Source organism: Euprymna scolopes, chromosome 30 (assembly GCF_053919585.1).
Source record: "Euprymna scolopes isolate OS-2025 chromosome 30, ASM5391958v1, whole genome shotgun sequence".
In the NCBI taxonomy this organism is placed as follows: Eukaryota; Metazoa; Mollusca; class Cephalopoda; order Sepiida; family Sepiolidae; genus Euprymna; species Euprymna scolopes.
In genome coordinates this window covers 31,326,415-31,352,587 of record NC_136511.1, presented here as the reverse complement: position 1 = coordinate 31,352,587, position 26,173 = coordinate 31,326,415, and the positions used below count along the sequence as shown (strand labels likewise).

General features: G+C 39.0%; 3 protein-coding genes across 3 annotated transcripts; all 3 read left to right on the top strand.

Annotated features, from left to right (window-relative positions):
- Nucleotides 1–5,423: 5,423 nt before the first annotated feature.
- LOC145254730 (histone H3-like) lies at nt 5,424–6,145 on the top strand. Its single transcript, XM_080113463.1, has one exon. It carries the CDS (start codon nt 5,442–5,444, stop codon nt 5,850–5,852), a length of 411 nt encoding a protein of 136 aa, XP_079969589.1. The 5' UTR covers nt 5,424–5,441; the 3' UTR covers nt 5,853–6,145.
- A 7,719-nt stretch (nt 6,146–13,864) lies between these two features.
- On the top strand, nt 13,865–15,151 carry LOC145254594 (histone H3-like). Its single transcript, XM_080113202.1, has one exon. It carries the CDS (start codon nt 13,908–13,910, stop codon nt 14,316–14,318), a length of 411 nt encoding a protein of 136 aa, XP_079969328.1. The 5' UTR covers nt 13,865–13,907; the 3' UTR covers nt 14,319–15,151.
- A 7,194-nt stretch (nt 15,152–22,345) lies between these two features.
- On the top strand, nt 22,346–23,836 carry LOC145254729 (histone H3-like). The gene has a single exon (XM_080113462.1). It carries the CDS (start codon nt 22,403–22,405, stop codon nt 22,811–22,813), a length of 411 nt encoding a protein of 136 aa, XP_079969588.1. The 5' UTR covers nt 22,346–22,402; the 3' UTR covers nt 22,814–23,836.
- The last annotated feature ends 2,337 nt before the right edge of the window (nt 23,837–26,173 follow it).

Genomic DNA, 26,173 nt, shown 5'->3' with positions numbered 1-26,173 from the left:
ACCCTCCAAAAACCGGAGCAAAAACGGGGGCTAAGGAGATACCAGTGGCGGAGGGCAGTAAGGAGAATGTCGATGAAGGAGGTGTATGGAGCAAGGTCGTCGCCAAGAGGGGCAAGAAGGAAGGAGTCGCCCCTCCAGCACCAACAAGGACACCGGCGACGACCGCAAAACGAAAGCTGAAAGTGAGCTCCTCGGAGTCCGAGGGGGAGGAAGGTGAACCCTCGGGAAAACAAGCAGGGAAAAAAGAGAGGAAGGGAACCCCAAAGGCATCCCCGAAGAAGTCTCCCCCTCGGAAATCCTCGGAAAAAGAGGAGGAAATGGAAGAACAGGAAGAAGCAGCTACTGAGCCTCCAACACAACCATCCCCAGAGGACGCTCAGCCCACCCCTCCCCTTTTCAACACCCCGGAGCAAGATGTGACGGCTCCAGTAGATCACGAGGTCATAGCAGAAGAACCGGAAGTGGAGAAGACGGCCCCCAGGAAGGAAAAAACCAGAAAATGTCCATTCTGGCCGGGGGTCCGTCTCTGTGAGGTCGATGAGGCGGTCGGTGACCTCAGTGGAACACAGAAAAAATATTTACGAATACTGGAGAGCCTCAAGATGGTGGAGGGGAAGGAGGTCACCGACCCCAGAAACTTCCCTGACGCTCCACAGATCGTAACGTTCGTCAGGCCAAACAGGGGTGGGCGAGCCAAGGCCCTTTGGAGAATGTTGGAGGAGGGAAAATCGGCATTCCCGGGGATAAGATTAATAGACGGGGAGCACCCATCTCTAGAGCCAATCGCGAAGCGATGCGAAGGGAGGGTCCCGGTTTACGTTCACCCCTCCTTTTATAGGGCTATTAAGTTGACGTTCCCTCTGGAGTGGGAGGTCTGGCCAAAGACGGGCGGCTTACGCCTGTCCTGCTTACGGGCAGTCTTGGGCAGACCTTTGACGCCCTTTCCCCCGAGGATTTCAGACCCTTGATAGACGAATATTACTAGTTAGGGAAACATGGCCACAAGCTTGAACCTAGCTAGTTTGAATGCGAGGGGCATGAGGTCTCGAAGCAAGGCTTCTCGCGTGCTGAGGGACCTCATGGCCCTTGAGGTAGACATAGCTGCAATTCAGGAGACCCACTTTGTTGGGGCTGGGGACTGCGATGTGCTGGTAAACGACTTTGACGTTTACTCAGCATATGGCAGTCTCCATAGCCGGGGGGTTTCTGTGCTAGTAAGTCGCACCCTATCTGCGACGGTTACACTTGTTCATGCGGACGCTCATGGGAGGCTGGTCGTGGTCGATGTTGCCGTTAGCAGCGGCGCGTTCCGGATCATGGCAGTTTATGCGCCCAACATCCAAACCGAGAGGGTTTCCTTTTTTCGGCGGGTGGAGGGGTTTCTCTCGGGTCCGGAGCGGGTAGTATTAATGGGGGACTGGAATGCCATCCTGGACCCCAAGTTAGATAGGGTCGGGGGGTCTAGAGGGTCGGGTAGGCGTGAAAGCAGCCTGTCTGACCTGATGGCCTCGTGCGATCTGGTCGACAGGTTCCGTCTGGATCACCCCGGGAGGGAGATGTGGACGTGGCATACTAGTGCGGCCGCCTATCCAAGTACATACTTGGACAGGATGTTAATTAGAAGGGGCGACGTAGATTTTCTATCTTGTCCCACGTTCCACTGGTTAGGTCATTCGGACCACAAACTCGTATTGGCCCGTTTGAAGTTAGGTAATAGGCCTAGGTTGGCTGGCTACTGGAAGATGAACACCTCCTTGTTGGAGTCGGTCGACTTCCGGGAGCAGCTGACGACACTAATTCAGAGGGAGTTAGTGGGGGCGGTTACCGGGAGTAGATGGTGGGTTAATCTTAAGGTCACCATTAGGCATTTTTGTGTCCAATATAGCCAAAGCCTCGCTTTAACTAGGGCTCGGACCAAAAAGCACCTAGAGGATAGATTGACCCGGGCGGTGGCAGGGGGGGATTCCCTAGATCTAGCACTAATTAAGGGGGACCTCAATCGCTTGGCTAGCGAGCGATATGAAGGTCAAGTAGTTAGGGCTAGGTTAAAGAGAGTCTCCAACGAAGCCGTGAACGTTGACGCTGTTGAGCGTAAGGCCGCTTTAAGACGCGGCTCGGATGGGTACATTCGGGAGGTGAAAAACCTGGAAGGACGTTCTCTCGTATCGGCGCGGGAGATCTGCAATGGGTTTCGGCAACATTTGGAGGAGCGCTTCACCAAACTACCCAGACTCCGCGGCCAGGAGTTTGGCAGCTATTTAGCTGGCTCGCCCCGCCTTACTGCGGCCCGAGCGGCTAGTTGCGAGGGGGTGGTTACGGAGCGTGAGGTCATTACTGCGTTGAAGCAGGTTGGCCACAACAAATCTCCGGGGCTCGATGGTTTGCCCTACGAATTGTACTTGAGGCTGTCGCCCATGTTTGTGCCCCTTTTGACGGGCGTGTTTAACCACTGGTTTGCCCAGGACTCGATCCCGAGGCAGGTAACCAAAGGAGTGGTCACGCTTCTGAAGAAGGGAAACCAACATGGTGGGGGGAACTTAGATGATTATAGGCCCATAACTCTGCTTAACGCAGATTTTAAGATTTTGGCCCGTATTCTTGCAAACCGACTGCAGGTTGTTATCGACGAGTTGGTCGAACCGGATCAGAACTACGCTGTGAAGGGTCGAACAATTCAAAACAATCTGCACTTGGTGCGCACGATAATAGAGGGGTTAGAAGACGACACAGGAGCCGCGCTGATCAATTTAGATCAGTCCAAGGCGTTCGATAGGGTGGACCATGGGTTCCTGAGGGCTGTTGTGGAGGCCGCCGGCTTTGGTCCGGACTTCCGCAAGTGGATCTCCGCCCTGTATCGTGACCCCGCGGTGGTGGTGCAAGTCAATGGTAGGTTGTCGGAGTCCTTTGGGGTCTCCCGGTCGGTGCGGCAGGGCTGTCCGCTGTCGCCTCTGCTCTATGTCCTGGCGTTGGAGCCCTTCCTTCGCAAATTAAGGGACGAGGCGGCGAGACCAGTCCTACGCGGCATTGCTCTACCTGGCCGCCGATTTGCCAGGGTGTCCGCGTACGCCGATGACGTCACCGTTTTCGCAGCCAGTCGTAACGACATCGAAGCGGTGATAAAGGCGATCGCTGAGTACGAAGTTGTCACAGGGGCCGTGATCAATCGCAGCAAGTCCGTCGGCCTGCGGTTGAGCGCCTGGACCGGGGTAAACTCGCTTCCAGGTGCGTTCGGCTGGACTGATGGCCCGGTTAAGATCCTCGGTGTGTGGTTCGGGCCGGATCTCCAGCTGGACAAGAATTGGTCGGAGGTACAGACTAAGGTCGAATCCGCTGTCGGAACTTGGATTCGAAAGAGATTGTCCTTGAAGGGTCGTGCGGAGGCATGCGCCACTTACGTGTTTCCGTTGATCCTTTACCGTTTATCTGTTCTTCCCCTGCCTGCGGACCGCTGTAAGGCTTTAGAGCGACTCCTTTTCAAACTGCTCTGGAAGGGAGGAAAGCCGTATGTCCGTAGACAGGTCTGTACGCAGAAGCTTAGCGAGGGAGGCTTGGGGATGCCTGATCTGCGCAGCCATCAACGCGCAGAAAGACTGGCGTTCCTGAGTCGGACACTGATAGAGGAGGCACCCTGGGTTCCGGCCGTGCAGCGCGTTTTCCCACGGCTATTAACCAACCCCGCCGCCGAAGGTCGCCGTCGACCAGCGGGGGAAGGGCGCTTCCTGACCGAATGCCGAGCCGCCCTTAGGGCATTGCCGGGGTCCAATGACCTTGCACGGCCTAGGTGGAGGCTATATGAGGAGTTAGTGGAGGGTACCGCGAACGATCCGCTGGTGGAGCGGCTACACCTGTCGAGGGGGGAGGTTCGCTCGCTTTGGAGTTGGGCGCCTGCCAGTAGCTACATCAATAATGCGGAATTTTCGGTAACGTGGAGGCTAGTCCGGGATGCGTTGCCTCTCTTCGACCGACTTGCCAGGGATTTCCGGGATCCCGGTTATTATTTTCCCCCGTGCCCACGCTGCAACGATGAGAACGAGGACGAAACGCGTGACCACGCGTTCTTTCTTTGCAGCGGGGTGCGGAGTCTCTGGAGGTATGTCGAAGGGGTAACGGCTCGCATCGACCCCGAGCGGTCGGTGCCACTTGATTTGGCGTACGTGGTTGACAATGTGGACCCGCCGTTTATCAGGGAGAAACGGGCGGTGTTTCTGGCGATACTGGCTGTAGCTAGGTTAGTGACGTGGGTTACACGTCTGAGCATTGTCTATGAGGGGCAATCTGCTTCCGATCACGATCTGGTCCTTTATTTTAAGCATCAACTTAAAATAAAAATCAGATGTGATTTGAAAAGATTGCCCCGCATCGACTTTGATAGGAGATGGGTGCACAACACTAGTTTGTGCATCCGACGAGGAGCTAGGTACGAGCTTGTGTTTCCACCCTAGTAGTATTCGTCTGGAGGTGCTGAAGTTTCGATTGTCGTGCACTCGGAACCCAGCCCCTCATATATTAATACGGGGTTTACCCCGTAATCATGGGTAGGAGTAGGTTTGCTAGTTAGGCGGAGTAACCACCTAGAGTGGGAAGCACATACTTTATTTAGGGCCTAGACTAGGGTGAATGTGAGTTTGATCCCGTCCCCTGTAGTTCTTTGTTTTCTGATAAGATTGGCACTAGGAGAGCTTCCAAAGATGCCCAAAGTCCACCAGTTTTATTTTGTCCTCGGCCCGATTGTACCCCTTACGTATTTTATCTTGGAAGACGCCATCCATCCCTGTGATCCCCGACCCTAAGTTATTTTTCTTACAAGTCCCTAGTTCCTCCACTCCCCCCTAGGGAGCGACCTGCTTGCTTTCACCCTTTCCCCCTGGGGGAAGTGGATTGGAAGACAGTGGGCGTTTCATACGACAGACCAGCCGTTAGGTAGGGAGGGTCCCCTTACTAACCCGCCCCCATAGGCATTTTATTAAGTTGTTTTCTTTTTCTTTCTTTTTGGGTGTATTTTAGTTTGCCCCCCTCCCCATCATCGCACCCCCATTTATAAAAAAAAAAAAAAAAAAAAAAAAAAAATACAATACATTACTTTAAGTTTGTAAATACCATTTTGTTTTGTTTTTCTTTTGTACATATTCTTCTCTTTTTACAGTACGAGTGTCGCCCGCCATCCCGATAAGCTGGGGAGCTGTCTCTTTTAAGTAGGTCCTGGTAAGAATGTAGGCGGATGTGTTATGATAGAATCTAGTATAGGTTTTCTAAATAAAATACTTGCTTTCTAACGCAAGTTTAGCTAGCGAATTTAGCAAAGTCCCGTTTTCTTCCCCACTTCCCCCTTACTGGCCTTGTGCCTAAGTTGTATCGGACCCCAAATGAGGGCCTGGCAGTAGATAATGCCAGGTCCGGGGCCGATACGACTAAATAAAACCTATCTCTATTCTCGCGAAGAAATGGCTCGTACCAAGCAAACCGCTCGTAAATCCACCGGAGGCAAAGCTCCTCGTAAGCAGTTGGCAACCAAGGCCGCCCGCAAAAGCGCCCCAGCGACTGGAGGAGTGAAGAAACCTCATCGTTATAGGCCCGGAACCGTCGCTCTTCGCGAAATTCGGCGTTATCAAAAGTCCACCGAGCTCCTCATCAGAAAACTTCCCTTCCAACGTCTTGTGCGTGAGATCGCCCAGGATTTCAAGACCGACCTTCGTTTCCAGAGTTCTGCCGTGATGGCACTTCAGGAGGCCAGCGAGGCTTATTTGGTTGGTCTCTTCGAAGATACGAACTTGTGTGCTATCCATGCCAAGAGGGTGACCATCATGCCGAAAGACATCCAACTCGCTCGCCGCATTCGTGGCGAGAGAACCTAATTTCTTTTAGACTAAAATCTCTGGTTCTAGAATCTCTTTGAACTCTTTCGTATTTAAAATATAAACCTTACGAGTGTCTTTCCGTCACTTTTAGAGTTGCAACATTTTCGAAAAGTTAATCACGTGTGTGATCATCACTGTACATTTATTTATTTTTCAAACCACGTTGTCCCGCGAACACTGATCCTAACCTCAATTTTAAGTTTGCCGCGAATGAGACTTAAAAATGACTTCATTTAAATATTAGATTTAAATTTTCTTAAAATAAAATTAGGATTCAATGTAAATTGAAACCTGTCTATATGCTGGCATAATCGCAGTTTTAATTCATGGGAGTCTGCGCCACGGTTTAATTTTTCTAAATGGATTTTATTGCATGTACATTATCATTAAAACAAACTCGTCCGTCTTAAATGATTACAACCGACAAACTAGTGTAAATTTGAACACCGGACATTTTCCAAACATTTCTGTATATATTTTTAAACAAGGATAAGTTTTTCATATCTGATGTGTTTTTTTTTTTTTTTTTTTTTTTTTTTTTTATTAACCGACAATCGAGGCTGCACATTCCTGTTCCTCTTTTCCAAAGCAAAGAGAAGACACTTTTTATTTGTTAGAAAAATCCAGTTAGGTAGAAGAGGAACTTATCGGTGGGTTATTTTTGCAAGGCTCTCTGTAGAACTAAAAAAAATTGTCCAGCCCGAGCTTCGATAATCGCTCAAAATCGAAAATAGGACATGACTTGGTAACATTTATTGGATGCGTCTATCAATATATTTAATTTTTGAGCGATTATCACGACTATAGTCTAACAATATTTCAAGTTTAAAACTTATCCCGGTAGTTAGAATAGTAAACTTTTCTCCCTTAAATTCTTCAATTCGGTTTGAAACAAGTGTTCAGCTATGTGGGAACAAAAGCAAAAAAGAATGGCCGCAATATCTCTCCTATGTCTTGAAAATGAATTAAAATAAAACCATGATGGTAGAAACCCACCCAATGAAACCAACATTTGAGTTGGTTTCTACCATAATTATCATTGTCGAGACCCCACAGCCATTTTTTTTTCTCGCGCAGTGCTGAACGTTGTTTTTCGAACCAAATAAACATTTTACAGTTTTTCATACCTCTGTTTGTGAAACAAATCCCAAACTTTGACTAGTTTGTATTTTTACGTAGAAAAATAACTTGCCTTTGGTAACATCTGCATATTTACTTCAGAACGTATATTTTAATTCAAGATTATGGTTAACAAAGGGGAGAGCTGAAAGGAAATGGTCAACTTTTACCAAATATAAAATTGTCTTAACCAGCATAGTTTTTGACTTTTTCCGCTTCTCTAGAATATTTAATTTTAAATGAAACAAATGGTATTTATCATGTCAATAGAAATATGCAAGAATGACGCAAAACTAGAAATTAAACATGACGCTTATAATGGAAACGTCCCAGTTTCTCGTATGACAATCTTTTAATAAAATGGAATTCTTCCTTAGCACAATCACATTCTCAAAGAACGCATCTTTTAATGCATTTTAAATGTGAACGTTCTATTCATCAGTTTACTTGTTCCCAAACAAGTTTCATTTTCGAAATGGGTCAAGTAATTATTTCCACTAAAATATTTCGAAGAAATGAATTCTAAACATTGTCATCCCATAATTCTATTTTGTAACTGCAGTTTTTTTTTAAACAATGGTCATGTAAATCTCGTGAAGGCGACACACATGTAGCCATGCGAAAGTTCCGTCGTAGTAGAAATGTTTTTTTTGTCTGATAATCGTCATTGATTCATGGGAGATAACTCTAATTTACTAAACGATTATAAGTTTTCATACGAGAATTTCGGACGTTAATTTGAAGTTTTTTTTTTTTAAGAAAAACTCAATTTGTTTACATTATCACGCAAACTCCTGTTTTGACTTGACAATGAATGCCCTGGAAAGTAACTTCTGATTAATTGCAAGGAAAAAGCGACGCTAACTGCATAGGAAGTGTTAATTTCGACCTTTTTTCTTTTTAAAGAAAAGGCCACTTTGAGAAATTAAGGAAAATATACGTTCTAATTTTTAAAATGTTCCTTTGCATAAAAATGCGACTTTAATTGCAGAGGAAATGTACAGTGTGATGGCTTTTTTATTTAACGATAATTTAAATCTACAAAAGACTATATCATAAATATTCGAATAACTAAATTTTTAAACGATATTTAATGTAACGATTTCGTAGTGTTATTAAAACAATATATTAACAGCATTAGTTATAGCTTTATAACAACTTGCCACCCTTGTTAGTTATTTATAAATATAAAAGCATCCCATTCCCCAACGCGGGTTCGGTATATCTGTACTTATATATACTTAAAAATGTTTTATTTTTCGTTTTAAAATCTGAATTTACTTATTGTCTTAATATTTAGATCTTAATTCCTTATTTCGTCTTAAAATTCATTTTTTTCTTCTTCACTTTGAATTTTGCAAACCCTAACATTGACAAGTAAAACTGATTGTGATCTTAATTTATTTTGGTTTTATTGCAAGGTAGCTGACATTATCTTAATTTATGGAAGGATTTATTTTTTATATTTATGCCCAAGAATATTGAGTTGTATCGGAGCGATATTTTATGCAAAATAAACGTCGCAGTTTCCTTTAATAAAATTAACTTCAATTGTTACATTAAAGTAGTCGCAGCGTTAACCCCCCCCCCAAAAAAAACCCCACAGTTCATATGCAATTACCGTCGCATTTTCCTTAGTAATTTTAAAGACGTTATTTTTATTCTATTTTTTTTTTTTTTTTATAGTTTTAATGTTACAAAACTTAGATTAAAGTATTTTAATGTTAATAAAAATGACAATATCGTTCTTTGTAAAGTTAAATATTTCAGTGTCCCAAATTATGGTTAAAAAAAAAATGAACGAATACAAAACCTTCGATAATTTTATTTTATTATAAACTTAGTTACATTAAAGGCGTCTTAATTATTTGCTAAATGACATTTCCTCTGATTATCCTCGCTCTTTATTTATTTATTTTTTTTAAGGGCATTCATCAAACCGAACAGCTGACGTTATATTGTAAACCAACACAGATGGAAGATGAACGTTATATATTTTTCCTTACAACTTTTCGAAGTTGCTTATTAAAAGTTGTTCAAATAACATTCTCTGAAATTAGCATCACCTTTTCATTTTTTTTTTTTTTGTAATGTTAAAACTTTTACATTAAATAAAGGAGTTCAAAACATTTTCTCTTCGTGCAATTATAATCAGGGCCTTCATCGTCCGTTTGCCGGGGGTATTTACGCCGAGAGGGGTATAAGAGCTTGTAGGTCATCAGAGCCTCCCTCATTAAATACTTGTAGAACCGGCAGAGGGATGCAACATTTCGTCGATGGAACAGAGGTTGAAGCTTAGATGACAGTTCAGGACCTACCAGGTTGGCGACTCTTCTTAACCTGTCCAGGAGATAGACTATTAGCTGATGCATCAGCCCAAATGTGTCAACAATACTCCATACATGGGCGAATGGTGTCCTATTAGATGTACAGGATAGTTTCAGGCGTAGGTAACTTTCTAGCACGATAGAGAGAGAGAGAGAGAGAGAGAGAGAGAGACGACCTTCTTCGCAGAGGGGTGGAAGAAGATTCTAGCTAAGAGAAACTTTTATTTAGTTCTAGAGTGACAAGGATGACAAACAACCCCCATATTTCTCCCCGTTTGAGTTTGGCTTGTGCCTAAGTTTTTTGTTCATGTTCATTTTTGCCTGAATAAAAGATTTAATATCTGGAAGTGTAGTATCTGTTCCGGAAGATGCTGCAAGCAAAGACCCTATATACCAAGAGACTCTCACTATCCAGTTTTCATTTCCCACATCTCGGGAGCTGGTCCCCATTCCTCTCCCCCTCTGTAGATTTAAAAACGGTCTCATGCCTTATTTGTTCCCATGGGGAAGCAAATAAACACAGACCACCTTCCTCGCAGTGGTCCTGGCCATGCTCTCCATATATCTGTTCCAACTCTTATTCCCTGTGAACGATAGGCCGAGGAGTTAAAGTACTTTCAGGTAATGTATCTTTAGCACTAGCTATTGGTGATTGAAAAGATTTCTTGTAATTATTAGTCTTTGCAGCATTGAATGTTACCATACATTTTTGACCCTACGCCACTACAGACTGGAGGTTTTCATCTAGTGTATCTGCGGTTGCCTTGGGTATGTGTTTATTTGTGCTCCCTAATGCCTTTATAGAGCGTAGTGTCGTCAGCAAATATACCCATCTCAGAGACTATTTTATCACGGAGGTCATTTATGAATATCAGAAATAACAAAGGTTTAAGGATCGACACCTGAAGTATACCCGTATTTATATCATATTGCTTGGATTTATAGCCATCGAAGTAAACCTGGATTCTTCTCTAATTAATTAAGGATTTAATTATGCTAAGTATTCGTCCAGTAATACCATAGGATGTGATTTTCATGAGAAGACCATCGTGTCATACTCTGTGAAAAGCCTTAAATATATCTAGGCTACTACCCTTCACTACACTGCCTTATCCAGTGCATGGTATATACGTTCAGATATTACAGTTAGAATCTTTACAGTAGAACAGGCTTTCCTAAATCCGTATTGTTTGTCGGTAAGAAGTTTAACAGCTGTAAGGTGATAGACTTCTGACGAAAGAACGGACCCAGTATCGCCCTATAAGCCTCTCCCCTCTTCACGCCCAAATATTTGAGTTCATGCTTAATCAAGCTCTAGTCTATCAGTCTAATGTGATGCTTCCTCGCTGACTATAACCATGGTCGTTGTCAAGTCTAATGTAAATAAGTTCTTGTTGAACAGTTTTCTTAAACAAATAAACCCTACTCAAGTTGTTCAAATAATCCAAATAATATGAATTATCAATCCTCATCTCAAAAAATCAGAAACGCAATGAAATATAAATATATTTTTAAATACTTATTATCACCCTTTATCGAGGCCGGAGAAGAAGCACTCGAAGATAAACGTTAAAGAAATGTTCAGGTAAACAGTGAACGCTTTATGAAAAGAATGGAATCAGTGGGTAGAATGAACGTAAGAGGAATCTATTATCTAAGAGAACGGATCAACAAGTATTTGTTTATATTAGACTTCAAGACTACTATGTTGTAGTTGGTTGGAAATCAACCTCGTAATATTTTGTTCCACAGATGAGATGATATAGGAAAGAACTAAAATTCTGTTTGTTTTTTAGTACAGAGAGGGAAACAGGAAAGTTCCATGCCGTGGTTGTAGTTAGATGAGTTCGTTTTATAAATATTTTTCTTGCAAGAGAGATCAAGGATTAGAGCTCAGCCGAGCACGTACCAGGAAGATAACAATACAGCAGAGAAAAGCTAACAATATCTTTTCTTAGAGAAAGGGGATGTAAGAACGAGAAAATGTCATTCTCCACTAGATTGCGTAGTCAATTTTATACTCTGTCAAAGCAGCACCTCCCCATATATCTGGCTCTTATGTAGGTAGAAGATTATGTCAGGAATGGGGTACTTTCTGGTAGAAGCATTCAATCATTTTTATAGTGACTTTATCAGCAGGTTTGATGTAAGTTTTCCATTTCGTGTCTGGAGTGAAAATCAGTCCCAAGAAGTTTTTTTTTTAAAAGTGGGGCTTCTTTCAAGTGGGAGAAAATGAGGATTTTAATTCACTAGGTGTTCCAAAGTCAGAACATAAATAGAGAGAGAGAGAAAGAGAAAGAGAAAGAGAGAGAGAGAGAAAGAGAGAGAGAGAGAGAGAGAGAGAGAGAGAGAGAGAGAGAGAGAGAGAGAGAGGGACCTTGATCATTAATGCTCTTCAATGCGTTTCAACAGACAGTTGGAAGTGCCCGAAATCCAATGGATCTAAATATTTTTTCTGTTATTTTCTTAGTTTTATTTCTATTACAGCCTGTAATAGTTAGTGTTCACTAGTTATGTAAGGTGATGTTTACACTCAAGCTTTTTTTGTTTGTGTGTCATACTTGTTCTGTATTGATCTGCCTTTTATTCAATTTTTTCCTAGTCTTGTATCCAGGTTTTGAGAACTGTTCCTAGTGCCCCTAAGATTATTTGTATTACAGCAATTTCCTTCTTGTTAGCTATTATCATATCTGGTCTCCTTGCTTAGATTAGTTTGCCTTTTTTTACTTCCATTTTATTGTTTTCGTTCTGTAATATTTTCTTCGATTTGTGTCTGTACGATTTGTAAGCGAGAAAAATATTGGAAGATAAAAAGGAAAGAAAAATAGTCTTTTGCTTTTTATACATACATGCATGCATACATACATACATACATACATACATACATACATACATACATAATACATGCATACATACATACATACATACATACATACATACATACATACACACATTATTATATTATAGATGCTAAAATCTGGGAGAATTTTCCTTCTGTTTTAATTGGTTGAAGCAGACTGTTGATTGAATACCTTGTTAAATCAAGAGTTTCCTCTGTCTCTTCCAACAAGATACATTATCAGAGATACAAGAGTTTTCACTGCTATAAATTAATAGTCGAACACGTAGCACGAAGAGCTGAAATCTATTCAAAGTATCCACCTTCACTCTCAATAATCGCCTCGATACTTAGCAAATGGTGGTGATAAGTCTGGCTTTGTTATCGTGGGGGTCATGTTGGTGATGTTCTCAACGTTGGACCAAACAAAGTAGTCCAGTGGGTTCAGGTCGACGGAGGAGGTAGGGCCAGTGAAAGAAGTGTACAAAGTCGTAGCACTCCTTCTCAAACTTGTGGGCGGGCGCCAAGTTCTGCTGGCACATCCAGAGTCTGCTAGCTGCCACCTGATTAGACCAGGGAATCACTATACCCTTCAGCACATTCTGCTACACTTTGGTGTTAACTTTAAAGCCGACTTCGAGGAGGTGAGGTGGCAGGATATAGCCCTGCCTTGAAACCACACCAAAGACTGTATCGTCCGATGCATTGAACAGTGCCGTGAAGCGTTGAACCGTAAAGATTTGCATATTGAGGGCGCTAGCAATTGTTCTGTTGTCTAAAAATTACGAAAATTTATCAAATAGAACAACTGCTATTGTGGTTTTAATTTAAAAAAAATCAATCACTATAGACAACAAATTGTAAAAACAAGGATTCATTAGTTAAGATATCGAAGAAGTCGATGGTTTAAGAATCGTGCATTACAGTGTTCAGAAAATTGTATAAAAAATTTTCCGCTCAATTATATAAATTATATTTTATTAAAAGTTATTAATAAGAATCATTGTTCATTGTTTTATATTAGAAAGAAGACTTATTGATAAAGGTTAATAATATTTCAATAGATGCATTGGTTATTAGTGAGCAGGCAATAAAAAACATTCAAGTTGTTTGTGTGTGTGTGTTTGTGTGTAGACATGTTAGCAAGCTCAAAGTTGAACGGTGGGATGTCGAGGACGCCAGTTCATTGTTTTCGGCTCAACTGGTTTCTTTAAGAAAAACGTGTCTTTTTAAGGAAACAAAGTGACTCCCAGAAATGCCATTTCGAATAATCTCAGAAAATTATCTGATTGGTCCCAAATATAATTATTTGTTTTTATTTAGGATAATGCATGCAAAAACTGTGCGCACAAACGAGTTTAGCCAATTTATTTTGGACGCCGAAGTGTAAAGGTCGGCGGTCACAGCTTTTTTGTGAAAATATTTTAAGTTTCTTTCATTCATTTTCCTCGTCAAAAAATAAATATTTTTTTAATAATAAAATTCGGTGAGTGTTTTCCTTGCTTTAAAAAAATGTTTCATGTTTTTTAATGTTGCAATGCTGTAGAAAGAGAAAGAGAAAGAAATTCACATTTCATTGGTTGAAAGAACAAAGGATGCAAATTTTCTCGCATTCTCATTAGTCAAGAAGGTCACGTGATGTCTCTCTCTCTCTCTCTCTCTCGCGCGCGCAAACTTGAAAACTACCCTCCCTATCGCAACTTTACTATAAATAAACCCTGCAGCCAGATTTCAGCCTCGTTTCCCCATCTCTATTCTCGCGAAGAAATGGCTCGTACCAAGCAAACCGCTCGTAAATCCACCGGAGGCAAAGCTCCTCGTAAGCAGTTGGCAACCAAGGCGTCCCGCAAAAGCGCCCCAGCGACCGGAGGCGTGAAGAAACCTCATCGTTATAGGCCCGGAACCGTCGCTCTTCGCGAAATCCGGCGTTATCAAAAGTCCACCGAGCTCCTCATCAGGAAACTTCCCTTCCAACGTCTTGTCCGTGAGATCGCTCAGGATTTCAAGACCGACCTTCGTTTCCAGAGTTCTGCCGTGATGGCACTTCAGGAGGCCAGCGAGGCTTATTTGGTTGGTCTCTTCGAAGATACGAATTTGTGTGCTATCCATGCCAAGAGGGTGACCATCATGCCGAAAGACATCCAACTCGCTCGCCGCATTCGTGGCGAGAGAACATAATTTCTTTTCGTTTAAAAGCTCTGGTTCTAGAATCTTTGAACCTCTTTCGTATTTAAAATATAAACCTTACCGGTGTCTTTCCATCACTTTAGGAGTTGCAACTTCTCGAAATGTTTATCACGTGCGCGATCATCACTGTACATTTAATCTGTTTTCTCAACTTTCATAAAAGGGTTCATGACTCTCTCTTAAGGATCCAACTTTGCGGGTAATTTTCTAGTTTAACTATTTTTCTTGAATGTTGTTGGCACATGGGCGACTTTAAAAAAATAACAAAAAAAAAAAACAAACTACGTAACCTGGCAAACAACCTTTAATACTAACCTCAATTAAATTGGAGATAATGATGGATTTAAGTTTTAATCTATCACATGTACATTAAAAAAAAAAAACGCCCAAAAAAACAATTACAGCCGACAAACTAACGCAAATTTGAACACCGAACATTTTTACAAATATTTCTGTATATATTTTTAACAAGGATAAAATTTTTCATATCAGATATTTGCTTTTATTTATTGAATATGTGTGTGGGGGGGTATTAATGGATGTCGCCCAATTTGTATGCAACCACTTCCCTTGAGTTCCTAACATTCTTTTCAACTTTACTGTGTCACGACCCAAATCTATGCTTTGCATCTTTTTCTCCCGCACTGAAAAATTCGGTTCGGTTGAACACAATTTTCACTGAATTGGTGATCGCTTTAAGTGGCTCTGCGAGCCTTTTTTGTAAAGGCTGTAGATAAAACTAATTGTTTCGATAATCGCTGAAAATCGAATATAAAATAGTGCTAGAACATGACTTGGTCACATTTATTGAATTCGTTTATCAGTAGTTCATTTTTGAGCCGTTATCACGACTCTGCACTTCACACTACTTGAAGTTTAAAACTTATTCAGATAGGTTGAATAGTAACTTTTCCATTTTTTTTTTTTTTTTTTTTTTTTTTTTTTTTTTTTTTTTTTTTTAAACAAAGTTAATAACTATAGGCAACTGTTCTCAACGGCTTGCTCTTAACTTTGAAATATCCCCCCCCTCCGGAAAACCTGTTTCCGGTTTTTATTTTCTCAAGTGTCCATAATCGCCGCCTCCCCAAATGTGAAAATTAAAATACAGTTAATAAAATATATTGATCTGCATTTCGATATTGCTAAAAATAGGATACCGATGCCTCGCGTTTCCATATGGAAGCTCAACTTTTCGTACTTTTATTGACTTAAAATAAACACTTGGGTTTGTTTTAAAATTCATAGGTATGAAAGTGGTAAAAATTTCTGTTACCAAAGTGTTCTACTGGATAAGTTGTGATTTTGACTTTTTTCTGTTTGACACTGAAGTAGTGTTCAGCGTCACGTGAGAAAAATGGCCGCGATGTCACCTCTTCGAAGTCATGACAATGGATTAAAAATGAAAACAATGGAGGTAGAAACCCACCCAATGACACTAACATGTGAGCGGGTTTTCTACCACAATTATATCGTTGTCGAGACCTCGCAGCCTTTTTTTGTGCTCGCGCAGTGCTGAACTAGGTGTATCAGAATTTTTGTAGGAATTTTTGACCCCCCCCCAACACGAAACTGCGAATAAAATATAAAACTCGTAATTTCTCTTAAAAGTGGGGTTTCTTTTTGGATTATACTTCCAAAATAAACTAAAGTTGTATAAAAAGAAATATTTTATTAAAAAAAACAAACTAATGAAATTTTACGAGTTCGGTATTTTTCAATTTTTAAACTTAAACAATTTTTCTATTGATTCTATTTTTTTTTTTTTTTTTTTTTTTTTTTTTTTTTTTTTTTTTTTTTTTTTTACGATATTTTCAGGATCAATGTGAAATTTTCTCTTTCCAATAAACAGAATATATTTTATACACCTTTTTAATTCACGCCCCGCCTCAATTTTGAAATGTCTATTAAAAAAATTTACTCGCCAAAGTTTTCAATATCACAAATTGAAGATAAAAGATCAATAAGCAATATATTCAAATTTAAAACGTTTTTTTTTTTTAAATTTTTTTATTTTATCACGTTGCTTTTTTTAAATGAAACCTTGGTCCTTGCTCCTTAATTGAAGAAAAAATTAGGGTTTGAATTACATTTTCGAGTGGTCATAAGCTTGGAAACACAGGGGGTCGAATTATTCAATATTTTTCACCATATTTCTGACACACCTAGTGCTGAACGTTACTTTTTTTTTTTTTTTTTTTTTTTTTTTTTTTTTTTTTAAACCAAATCAACCTTTTACAATTTTTTCATACCCTGAATTTTAAAACAAATTTAAATACTTTGACTTATTTGTATTTTTACGTAGAAAAATAATTTATTGCCTTTGGTAACATTTGCATATTTACTTCAGCAACGTACATTTTATTTCAAGATTATGGTTAACAAAAGGGATGGGAGCTGAAAGAATGTTCAACTTTTATCAATAATAAAATTGTATCGACCAGCATAGTTTTTAGTTTGACTTTCTTTCCGCTTCTCTAGAATTAGAAATGTTTAAATGAAACAAATGGTATTTATCATGTCTAAATAGAAATATGCAATAATTACGAAAAACTAGAAATTAAAAATAACGCTTTTAATGGAAACGTCAGTTTCTCGTATGACATAAAAATGAAATTTTTGATGGCATTCTCTTCCTTAGTAAAATCACGAATTCTCAAATAACTCATGTTTTTATAAATTTTAAGTTTCAACTTTTTTGTCAGTTTACTTGTTCCCAAACAAGTTTCCATTTTCGAAATGGGTCAAGTAATTTCCACTAAAATATTACGAAAAAAAATTCTAAACCTTGTCGTCCTATAATTCTATTTTTTAACTCCAGCTTTATTTTTACCGTATTACATGTTTCTGATAAACAATGGTCATGTAAATCTCGTAAAGGTGACAAACACATGTAGCCACGCGAAAGTTCCGTTTTAGTAGATATAATTTTGTTTCTTTTGCGATCATCGTCATTGGTTCATGGGAGATAACTCTAATTTACTAAACGATTCTTTCGAAGTTTTCATACGAGAATTTCGGACGTTAATTTTAGTTACTTTTAAGAAAACTCACCTTGTTTGCAGTATCACGTCAGCTGCTGTTTTGACTTGACGATGAATGCCCTGGAGAAGTCACTTAGCTGCAAGGAAAAAGCGACGCTAATTACATAGGAAGTATTAATTTCGACTCCACTTTGAGAAATTAAGGAAAATATTATGTACGTTCCCATTTTTAATGTTTCTTTGCCTAAAAATGCGAGGTTAATTGCAGAGGAAATGTAATTAAGTGTGATGGCTTTTTTTTAACGATAATTTTTGGCGCTAAAACATTTAAATCTACAAAAGACAATATCTCCATCTTTTATAAATATTCAGCAAAACATTCGAATAACTAAATGGTACTTGTACAGTGTAGTCAAGACATTAAAAAAATGAAAATATCGAAAAGTTTAAAGTGTATGTATCCGTTATGGAACGAAGTTCTCTGAAAAAAAAAAATTCGCTTAATTTCATCAAGTAGTTTTTAACAATGGAAAAACTCGTTTTATAAGAGCGCGTTTAAGGCAGCCATCTTGGATTAAAATGTTTGAATTTTAGAAATGCCAAAAGGAGATAACTCCAGTTAAAGCGCTGACACCCCTTCCCATTTTTAATACTAGCTTTTCTTCCTAAAAATCGAACATTTTGTTCGGTATCATAAATTGTTTTTCGTTGTGTAAAAAAAAAAAAAAAAAAAAAAAAAAAAAAAAAAAAAAATTCACTTTGTGAAATTTTTTTTTTTTCCGAGAACTTCGTTCCATAACGGATACATACAATTTAAACTTTTTTCGATACTTTTTTTTATTTTATTTTTAATGTCTTGATTAAACTGTACAAGTACCAAGTAAATTTGTAAACGATATTTAATGTAACGGTTTTATAGTGTTATTAAAACAATATCTTAACATTATAGCTTTATAACAACTTTCTACCTTCATTGGTGTAATTTAAATATGAAAGCACCCGCCCCGACAACGCGGGTTCGGTATATCTGTACTTGTATATACTTTAAAATAAATGTATTCTATTTTTCGTTTTAAAATCTGAATTTACTCATTGTCTTAATTCCTTATTTCGTCTTGAAATTCATTTCTTTCTTCTCCACTTTGAATTTTGCAAACCCTAACGTTGACAAGTAAAAATGGTTGTAATCTTATTTTATTTTGGTTTTGTTGAAAGCGGACATCTTAATTTCTTATGGAAGGATTTATTTCTTATATTTATGCCCAAGAATATTGAATTGTATCGGAACAAAATAAACGTCGGAGTTTCCTTTAATAAAATTAACTTCAATTGCTACACTAAAGTGGTCTTAGCGTTAAGTCACAATTCCTATACAATTACCGTCGCATTTTCCTTAGTAATTTTAAAGACGTTATTTTTATTTAATTTTTTTATAGCTTTAATGTTACAAAACTTGGTTAGATTAAAGTAGTTGAATGTTAACAAAAATGATCATATCGTCCTTTGTAAAGTTAAATGTTTCAGTGTCCCAAATTATTGAAAAAATTAATTCAGGTAACTTGATTATGTAGTAGACATCTATTCAAAGTAGCCGCCTACAGCCAAAATAACCGCCTGGATACTCAGCAAATGGTGGCGATCAGGCTGGCTTTGGTGTCGTGGGGTCATGTTGGTGATGTTCTCGACGTATGATCAAACGAAGTACCCCCGTGGGTTCAGGTCAAGGGAGGAGGGTGGCCAGTGTAAGAACGGTACAAAGTCGTAGCACTCCTTCTAAAGTCAAACCTGGGTCTTTTTGGACTTGTGGGCCGGCGCCAAGTTCTGCTGCCACACCCAGAGTCTGCCAACAGTCAGCTGACTGCACCAGGGAATCCCCATACTCTGCAGCACATCCAGGTATATTTTGGTGTTGACTTTAAAGCCGACTTCGAAGATATGTGGCATGATGTGGTCCTCATTTGAAACCACAGCAAAGACCATAACAGCGAGACGTCCGATGCATTGAACTGTGCCCTCAAGCGTTGAACCGTCAAGACTTGCATATTGAGGGTGCTATCAATTGTCCCGTTGTTATAAGTTGTATCGGTAGAGAGCATGAGTTGTACAGCGGCACATCTCCGATCTCGCTCCTTGAGCATTGTGCCACTTTCATACATGAGAAAAGGCTCCTAACGCTCTTGGGATTTTTACACAACTGATCAACTAGTAGATTGTCTGCAAAACAACCCCAAAAAAAGTAAACCGGCTTTCTTCAAACAGAAATGGAATCATGTGGTCTTTTCTATGGCGACAATTTTATCGTTCCACCCTGTAATCAACAAACTCACGTTTAAAACAAAACAACGAAAGGTTTATTTGGACGCCAGAAAGATGGACTGTGTCCTTGTATGTTGCGTTTAGCGGAAATCGTCTATGCTGGACTGTCAAATGGATAAGAGAGAGAGTGGGGTCTGTCTTGCTGGGTTCTCTATGTTGACCGACAATTACTCCCAAATAGTTAAATAAGTTCCTAAGAGGACAGATGGAATCAATATGACCTGCATTTAAACTTCTGCATATCAATAAAGTCACGGAAGCAGGTAGCAGGAAGGCAATTCCAAAGTTTAGCTGTTCTATAGAAGAGACTATTAAAGTGGAAAGCTTTCTAGAATTTAGGGACCTCAACAGTGAAGCTTGGAGATTTTGTTGTTAAGCGGGTTTGTCGAGGATATGTACAGCGATGGGACATAAGTGAAACGAGTTCATCAGAGCACATTCCACTAAAATATTTGTTAAACAGGAACAGTCATGCAACATTTTGGCGATGGGACAGGAGTTGGAGCTTAGGTGACAAAGTGAGACCTATTAGATTGAAAACTCTTTTTTGGACCCTATCCAAGATGGAGAATCTAGTGGTGAATGTACCAGCCCATATGTGGCAACAATACTCCATTCATGGTTAAATGGTGGCCTTGTAGACGTACACGATACTATCAGATGTGTTTATAGCTCGATAGAGGGAAACCACCTTCTTTGCAGCAGCCATTGACAATACCGTCAATGTATTTGTTCCTGTTCATCTTACTCGTTAATATTAGGGCGAGGAATTGAAGGAAGACCTTTTATGTGTGACTACTACAATTACTTGGCGATGCTTTACATTTGAAAGGAATTTTCAAGCCTTTAAACTGCCAAATATAAAGTTTTTTTTTTAACTGGTTTTTAAATTTGTAGCAAATCGTCACGTAAGTTTTTTTTATGAATAGATATTAAAACCAAATGACTTTAAAAACAATTAAGTTCAATTAATAATGACAAAAGAATATCGTAAAAATTAAATATAGGCACTGTTCAGCTTTTGTGATCAAACGGAACCGACATTTTGTTTGGCTTCTTCCAACTGTTTACGCAAACGGACGGAATATATTGTAGTGCTTATCTAATTATAAATCAAGAAAAAAATTGTAAATTAATTTTAAGTCGTGAAAAAATTTCTTTAAAAAGACTTAATTTTTTAGGGGATTATTTCTTTATTTTAAGGAGGTTTGGAAGTTTTGAAGGTTTTAGGGGGTTTTATAGTGCTTCTTAAGATATTTTCTATAAAAAAGATTTTGTTAATATGTTGTTTTAAGCAAAAACCATATTTCATACTTAAATGTCATGTCGAAAAGTAATATATCTAAAAATTACGAAAATTCATCAAATAGAACAACTGCTCTTGTGGTTTTATTAAAAAAAAATCTATCACTATAGACAACAAATATTGACGCCATGAACAAGTAATCTAAAATATTCGTACCTGGTTATGTCCCCTGTGTGGAGATTTTTACTGTCTTCTTTATAAAATCTAAGAAAAATTCAATTTTACCCAATTTTCTGTAAAAAATATTTTTAACTATGAATAACTCTTTACTCGATGAATTTTCGTAATTTTTGGATATATTACTATTTTCGGCATGGCAATTAAGTACGTGATATTGGTTTAGCTGTCAGTGAAATACATCCAGCGAACATGGTTTATAATTAAATGTGAGAAAACGGTAAATAATACAAAATAATGAGTTCAAATGAAATATATTCAGAAAAGTGATATTTTATATACGTTTAAAAAAGAAGGTTTACAGCAATAGGAAAACATAGAATGTTCGTGAATAATTTTAGAGTCGTTGTAAAAACAAGGGTTCATTAGTTAAGATATCGAAGAAGCCGATGGTTTCAGAGTCGTGCATTACAGTGTTCAGAAAATCGTATCAACATTTTCCGCTCAATTATATAAATTATATTTTATTAAAAGTTATTAATAAGAGTCATTGTTCATTGTTTTATATTAGAAAGAAGACTTATTGATAAAGGTTCATAATATTTCAATAGATGCATTGGTTATTAGTGAGCAGGCAATAAAAACATTCAAGTTGTTTGTGTGTGTGTTTGTGTGTAGACATGTCAGCAAGCTCAAAGTTGAATGGTGGGATGTCGAGGATGCCAGTTCATTGTTTTCGGCTCAACTGGTTTCTTTAAGAAAAACGTGTCTTTTTAAGGGATCAAAGTGATCACAGAAAGGCCATTTCGAATAATCTCAGAAAATTCTCTGATTGGTCTCAAATATAATTATTTGTTTTTATTTAAGATAATGCATGCAAAAACTGTGCGCACAAACGAGTTTAGCCAATTTATTTTGGACGCCGAAGTGTAAAGGTTGGCGGTCACAGCTTTTTTGTGAAAATATTTTAAGTTTCATTCATTTTCCTCGTAAAAAATAAATATTTTTTTAAATAATAAAATGCGGTGAGTGTTTTTCTTGCTTTAAAAAAATGTTTCATTTTCGTTGTTGTTGTTGTTGTTGTTGCTGCAATGCTATGGAAAGAGAGAGAGAGGGGGGCAGGGTGTGTGTGTGTGTGTGTGTGTGTGTGAGTGAGAGTGTGAGAGAGAGAGAGATTAACTGCATATCACGTGATCTTCTTGACTCGTGAGAATGCGAGAAAATTTGCATTCTTTATTCTTTCAACCAATGAAATGTGAACCGCGCAAACTACCGTCATAATACCAACTTAACTATAAATAAACCCTGCACCCAGATCTCAGCCGCGTTTTTCTCATCTTTATTCTCCTGAAGAAATGGCTCGTACCAAGCAAACCGCTCGTAAATCTACCGGAGGCAAAGCTCCTCGTAAGCAATTGGCAACCAAGGCCGCCCGCAAAAGCGCCCCAGCGACCGGAGGCGTAAAGAAACCTCATCGTTATAGGCCCGGGACTGTTGCTCTTCGCGAAATCCGGCGTTATCAAAAGTCCACCGAGCTCCTCATCAGGAAACTTCCCTTCCAACGTCTTGTCCGTGAGATCGCTCAGGATTTCAAGACCGACCTTCGCTTCCAGAGTTCTGCCGTAATGGCACTTCAGGAGGCCAGCGAGGCTTATTTGGTTGGTCTCTTCGAAGATACGAACTTGTGTGCTATCCATGCCAAGAGGGTTACCATCATGCCGAAAGACATCCAACTCGCTCGCCGTATTCGTGGCGAGAGAACCTAATTTCTTTTAACCTAAAATCTTTGCTTCTTGAACTCTTTCGTATTTAAAATATAAACCTTGTCAGTGTCTTTCCATCACTTTAGGAGTTGCAACTTTTTCGAAAAGTTGATCACGTGCGCGATCATCACTGTACATTTAATCTTTTATTTTCTCTCTTGACCATTATAAACGGTTTCATGACTTTAAGGATTCCAGTTTGCGGGTAATTTTCTCGTTTAACCATCTCTCTTTCTTGAATGTTTGCATGGGCAAGTTTATAAACTACATAGCCTCGTTAACACACTAATCATAGTATCTAAGTTGTTAGCTTAGACGTAAGCAAATGGAAACTGTAGGCGATAAAAATGGATTCGTTTAAATATGAAACTTTTCCTAATTAAAATCTAATTAGGATTATCTATGTAAATAGAAAAAACATGTTTATATGCTACAATAATCGCAGTTTTAACGCAAAGGAGTCCGCAACATGCGTTTGTTTTCCTAAATTGATTTTAATTAAAAATTTTAAGTCTTTAGCCTGTACATTTTCTTTTGATATATATATGAGCTTAAAAGATTACAGCTGACAAATTAGCACAAATGTAAACACAGAACATTTTCCAAACTTTTCTGTATATACTTTTAAACAAGGATAAAATATTTCATATCGATGTATGTGCTTTTTTTTTCTTTTATTTATTGAACTAATATCGGTGGGGGGAGTATAAACGGATATCACCCTAACTTGTGTGCACCCACCTACATTGAGGACTCCCCAAAATTCTTTAAACTTAACGATTTAAATCCATACTTGTTGCATCTTTTTCTTTTGCACTGAAAATATCGGTTCGGTTGAATATGAAATTTTCACCGAATTGCTAACCGTTTAAGTGTATTTCAATTTTTAAGCGATTACCGAGGCTATTGTTCCTCTTTTTCTTAAAGGATGAGGACATTTGTTTCCATTTCGTTAAGGCTGCCGATAGAACGAAATTGTTTTTCGCTCTAGCCTCGATCACTTAAAATACTGTTAGAACATGACTTTGTCACACCAAATGATTGCTAACATTTATTGATGCGTCTATCAGTATTTAATTTGAGGGATTATCGCGACTCTGAAAAGCTTGCAATGCCTTCTTTAAGCTAGAAAGGCGCTTTAAGTTTAAAACGAACTGATTCAGGTAATTAAAACCGTAACTTGTCTTCCCTTTAACATTTGCTTTTTTTTCTCTCTCCACTAAACAAGAGGTGATAATAACCGTAGGCAACAAATGTTCCTAACGGCAAGATGTTACTCTTGCTTTAACTTTGAAACTAACTACATTTTTGTAAAACCTACTCCGGCTTTTTTCTTTTTCCCGACTAAGTTGTGTACGGAAAATTGTGACTGCAGTCATGGTGGTGGACTGCTAAGGGTGGCATGTGAACTCTAAACCCGACCGACGGGACAAAAGGCGACAAATCAGGTTCGATCGCGTCTTCATTTGCATGAATGAGACTATATAAGGCCGGCAATGAAGAGGTCGGGGGCGAGTTGAGTTCTGGACAACCGGACTGAACATGTTAGCGCGGAGAATGTTCTAATGCTGACAAGAATCTAGTCCACCTTTTTCTGTTAGAAGTTGCTAAAGATAGAATACCGATGCTTCCTCTCCATATTAAAAAAAACTTCAACTCTTCTTACTTCTATTGGGTTATTAAAATAAACACCTTAAAATACTTGGGGGTGTTTTAAAATCCAGAGGTATGAAAAAACATATATAAATGTTCCCAAAGGCAAGAGAAGTTAATTTTCTAGAATACTTAACATAATTAAATCCTCCTTAGATTAGAGAAAAATCCAGGTTGTCCTCGACGGTCGTACATATCTAAACAATGATATAAATGCGGGAGTGCCCCAGTGGTCTATCCTTGGACTTTTACTGTTCCTGATATTCATAAATGACCTCCCCGACAAAATTGCCTCTGAGATGGGTATATATGCTGATGACACTACACTCTATAACAGGCACGACAGGAAAACAAATGAACACATATCTTAAGAAATGGCAGAAACACTAGAGGATGACCTCCAATCTGTAGTGGAAAGAGGACAAAAGTAGATGGTCACGTTCAATGTCGCCAAGACTAAACTAGTTTCATTCAATAATTACAAGAAACCTTCTCTACCACCTATAGCAATGGCCAACGACTCTTTATCTGAGAGTACATCTTTCAAACTCCTTGGCCTAACGTTCACAGGAAACATGAGTCGGAACAATTACATTGAAAGTATTGCCAGAGCTGCTTCGAAGAAGGTAGACTCTCTCTACCGTGCTAGAAAACTAACACCCGAAAGTATTCTGTACCTCTATAAGGCCACCATTCGTCCCTGTATGGAGTATCGCTGTCACATCTGGGCTGGTGCATCTGCTACTAGTCTCTCGCTCCTTGACAAGGTTTAAAAGAGTCGCAAACCTGATAGGCCCTGAACTGGCCTTTTAATGGTGAATGCTCTGACGAACTGCAAGCACTTGTTCCCCCTCGACAAATGCGACAAGCTTCTAAATCCCACCCCACACTGTAGAGATCCCTAGATGTAAAAGATCTTTCTACTCCAGTAGTTTCTTCTCCCAGAACCGCTAGACTTTGTAATTCCATTCCAGGTCTCTGCTTCCCCAACTGTACTGACGTGCAGAAGTTCAAATGCAACGTGAACCGACATCTTGCTGCCCAAATCCCTACATAGTACCCCAGTAGTTGTAGCCCCATACACCAAAGTAGCAATGTGCCTTGTTTGGGGTGAAAATGTAATAATAATAATAAAGGTTTTAGTGATTTTTACTTAATGTTTATTCGGTTTGAAACGAGTGTTCAGCGCTACGTGAGAACAAAATAGCCGCGACGTCTCATCTTTTAAGTTTTGACAATGAATTAAAAAAACCTTGTTGTAGAAACCCACCCAATGACACTAACATTTGAGTGGGTTTATACCACAATTTTATCATTGTCGAGACCTCCCAACCCTTTCTTCTCGCGCAGAGCTAAATATTTTTTTCCTGGAACCGAATAAACATTTTAAAAACTTTTTCATACCTCTGTAGATTATAAAACAAATTCAAATACTTCTATTTGTATAGTTTAGTAGAAAAATCTTTATTGCCTTTGGTAACCTTTGTATATTTACTTCAACGTATATTTTAATTCAAGATTATAGTTAACAAAAGGGAGGCGGGAGCTGAAAAAATTTCAACTTTTTACCAAAGACACCAACAGCATAGTTTTCAGTTTAACGATTCTTTTTTTTACGTTTCTCCGGAATTAAATATTTTTGTTTTTTAAATAAAACAAATGGTTTTTAATTGTCATGTCTAAATAGGGAAAATATGCAAAAATTACGAA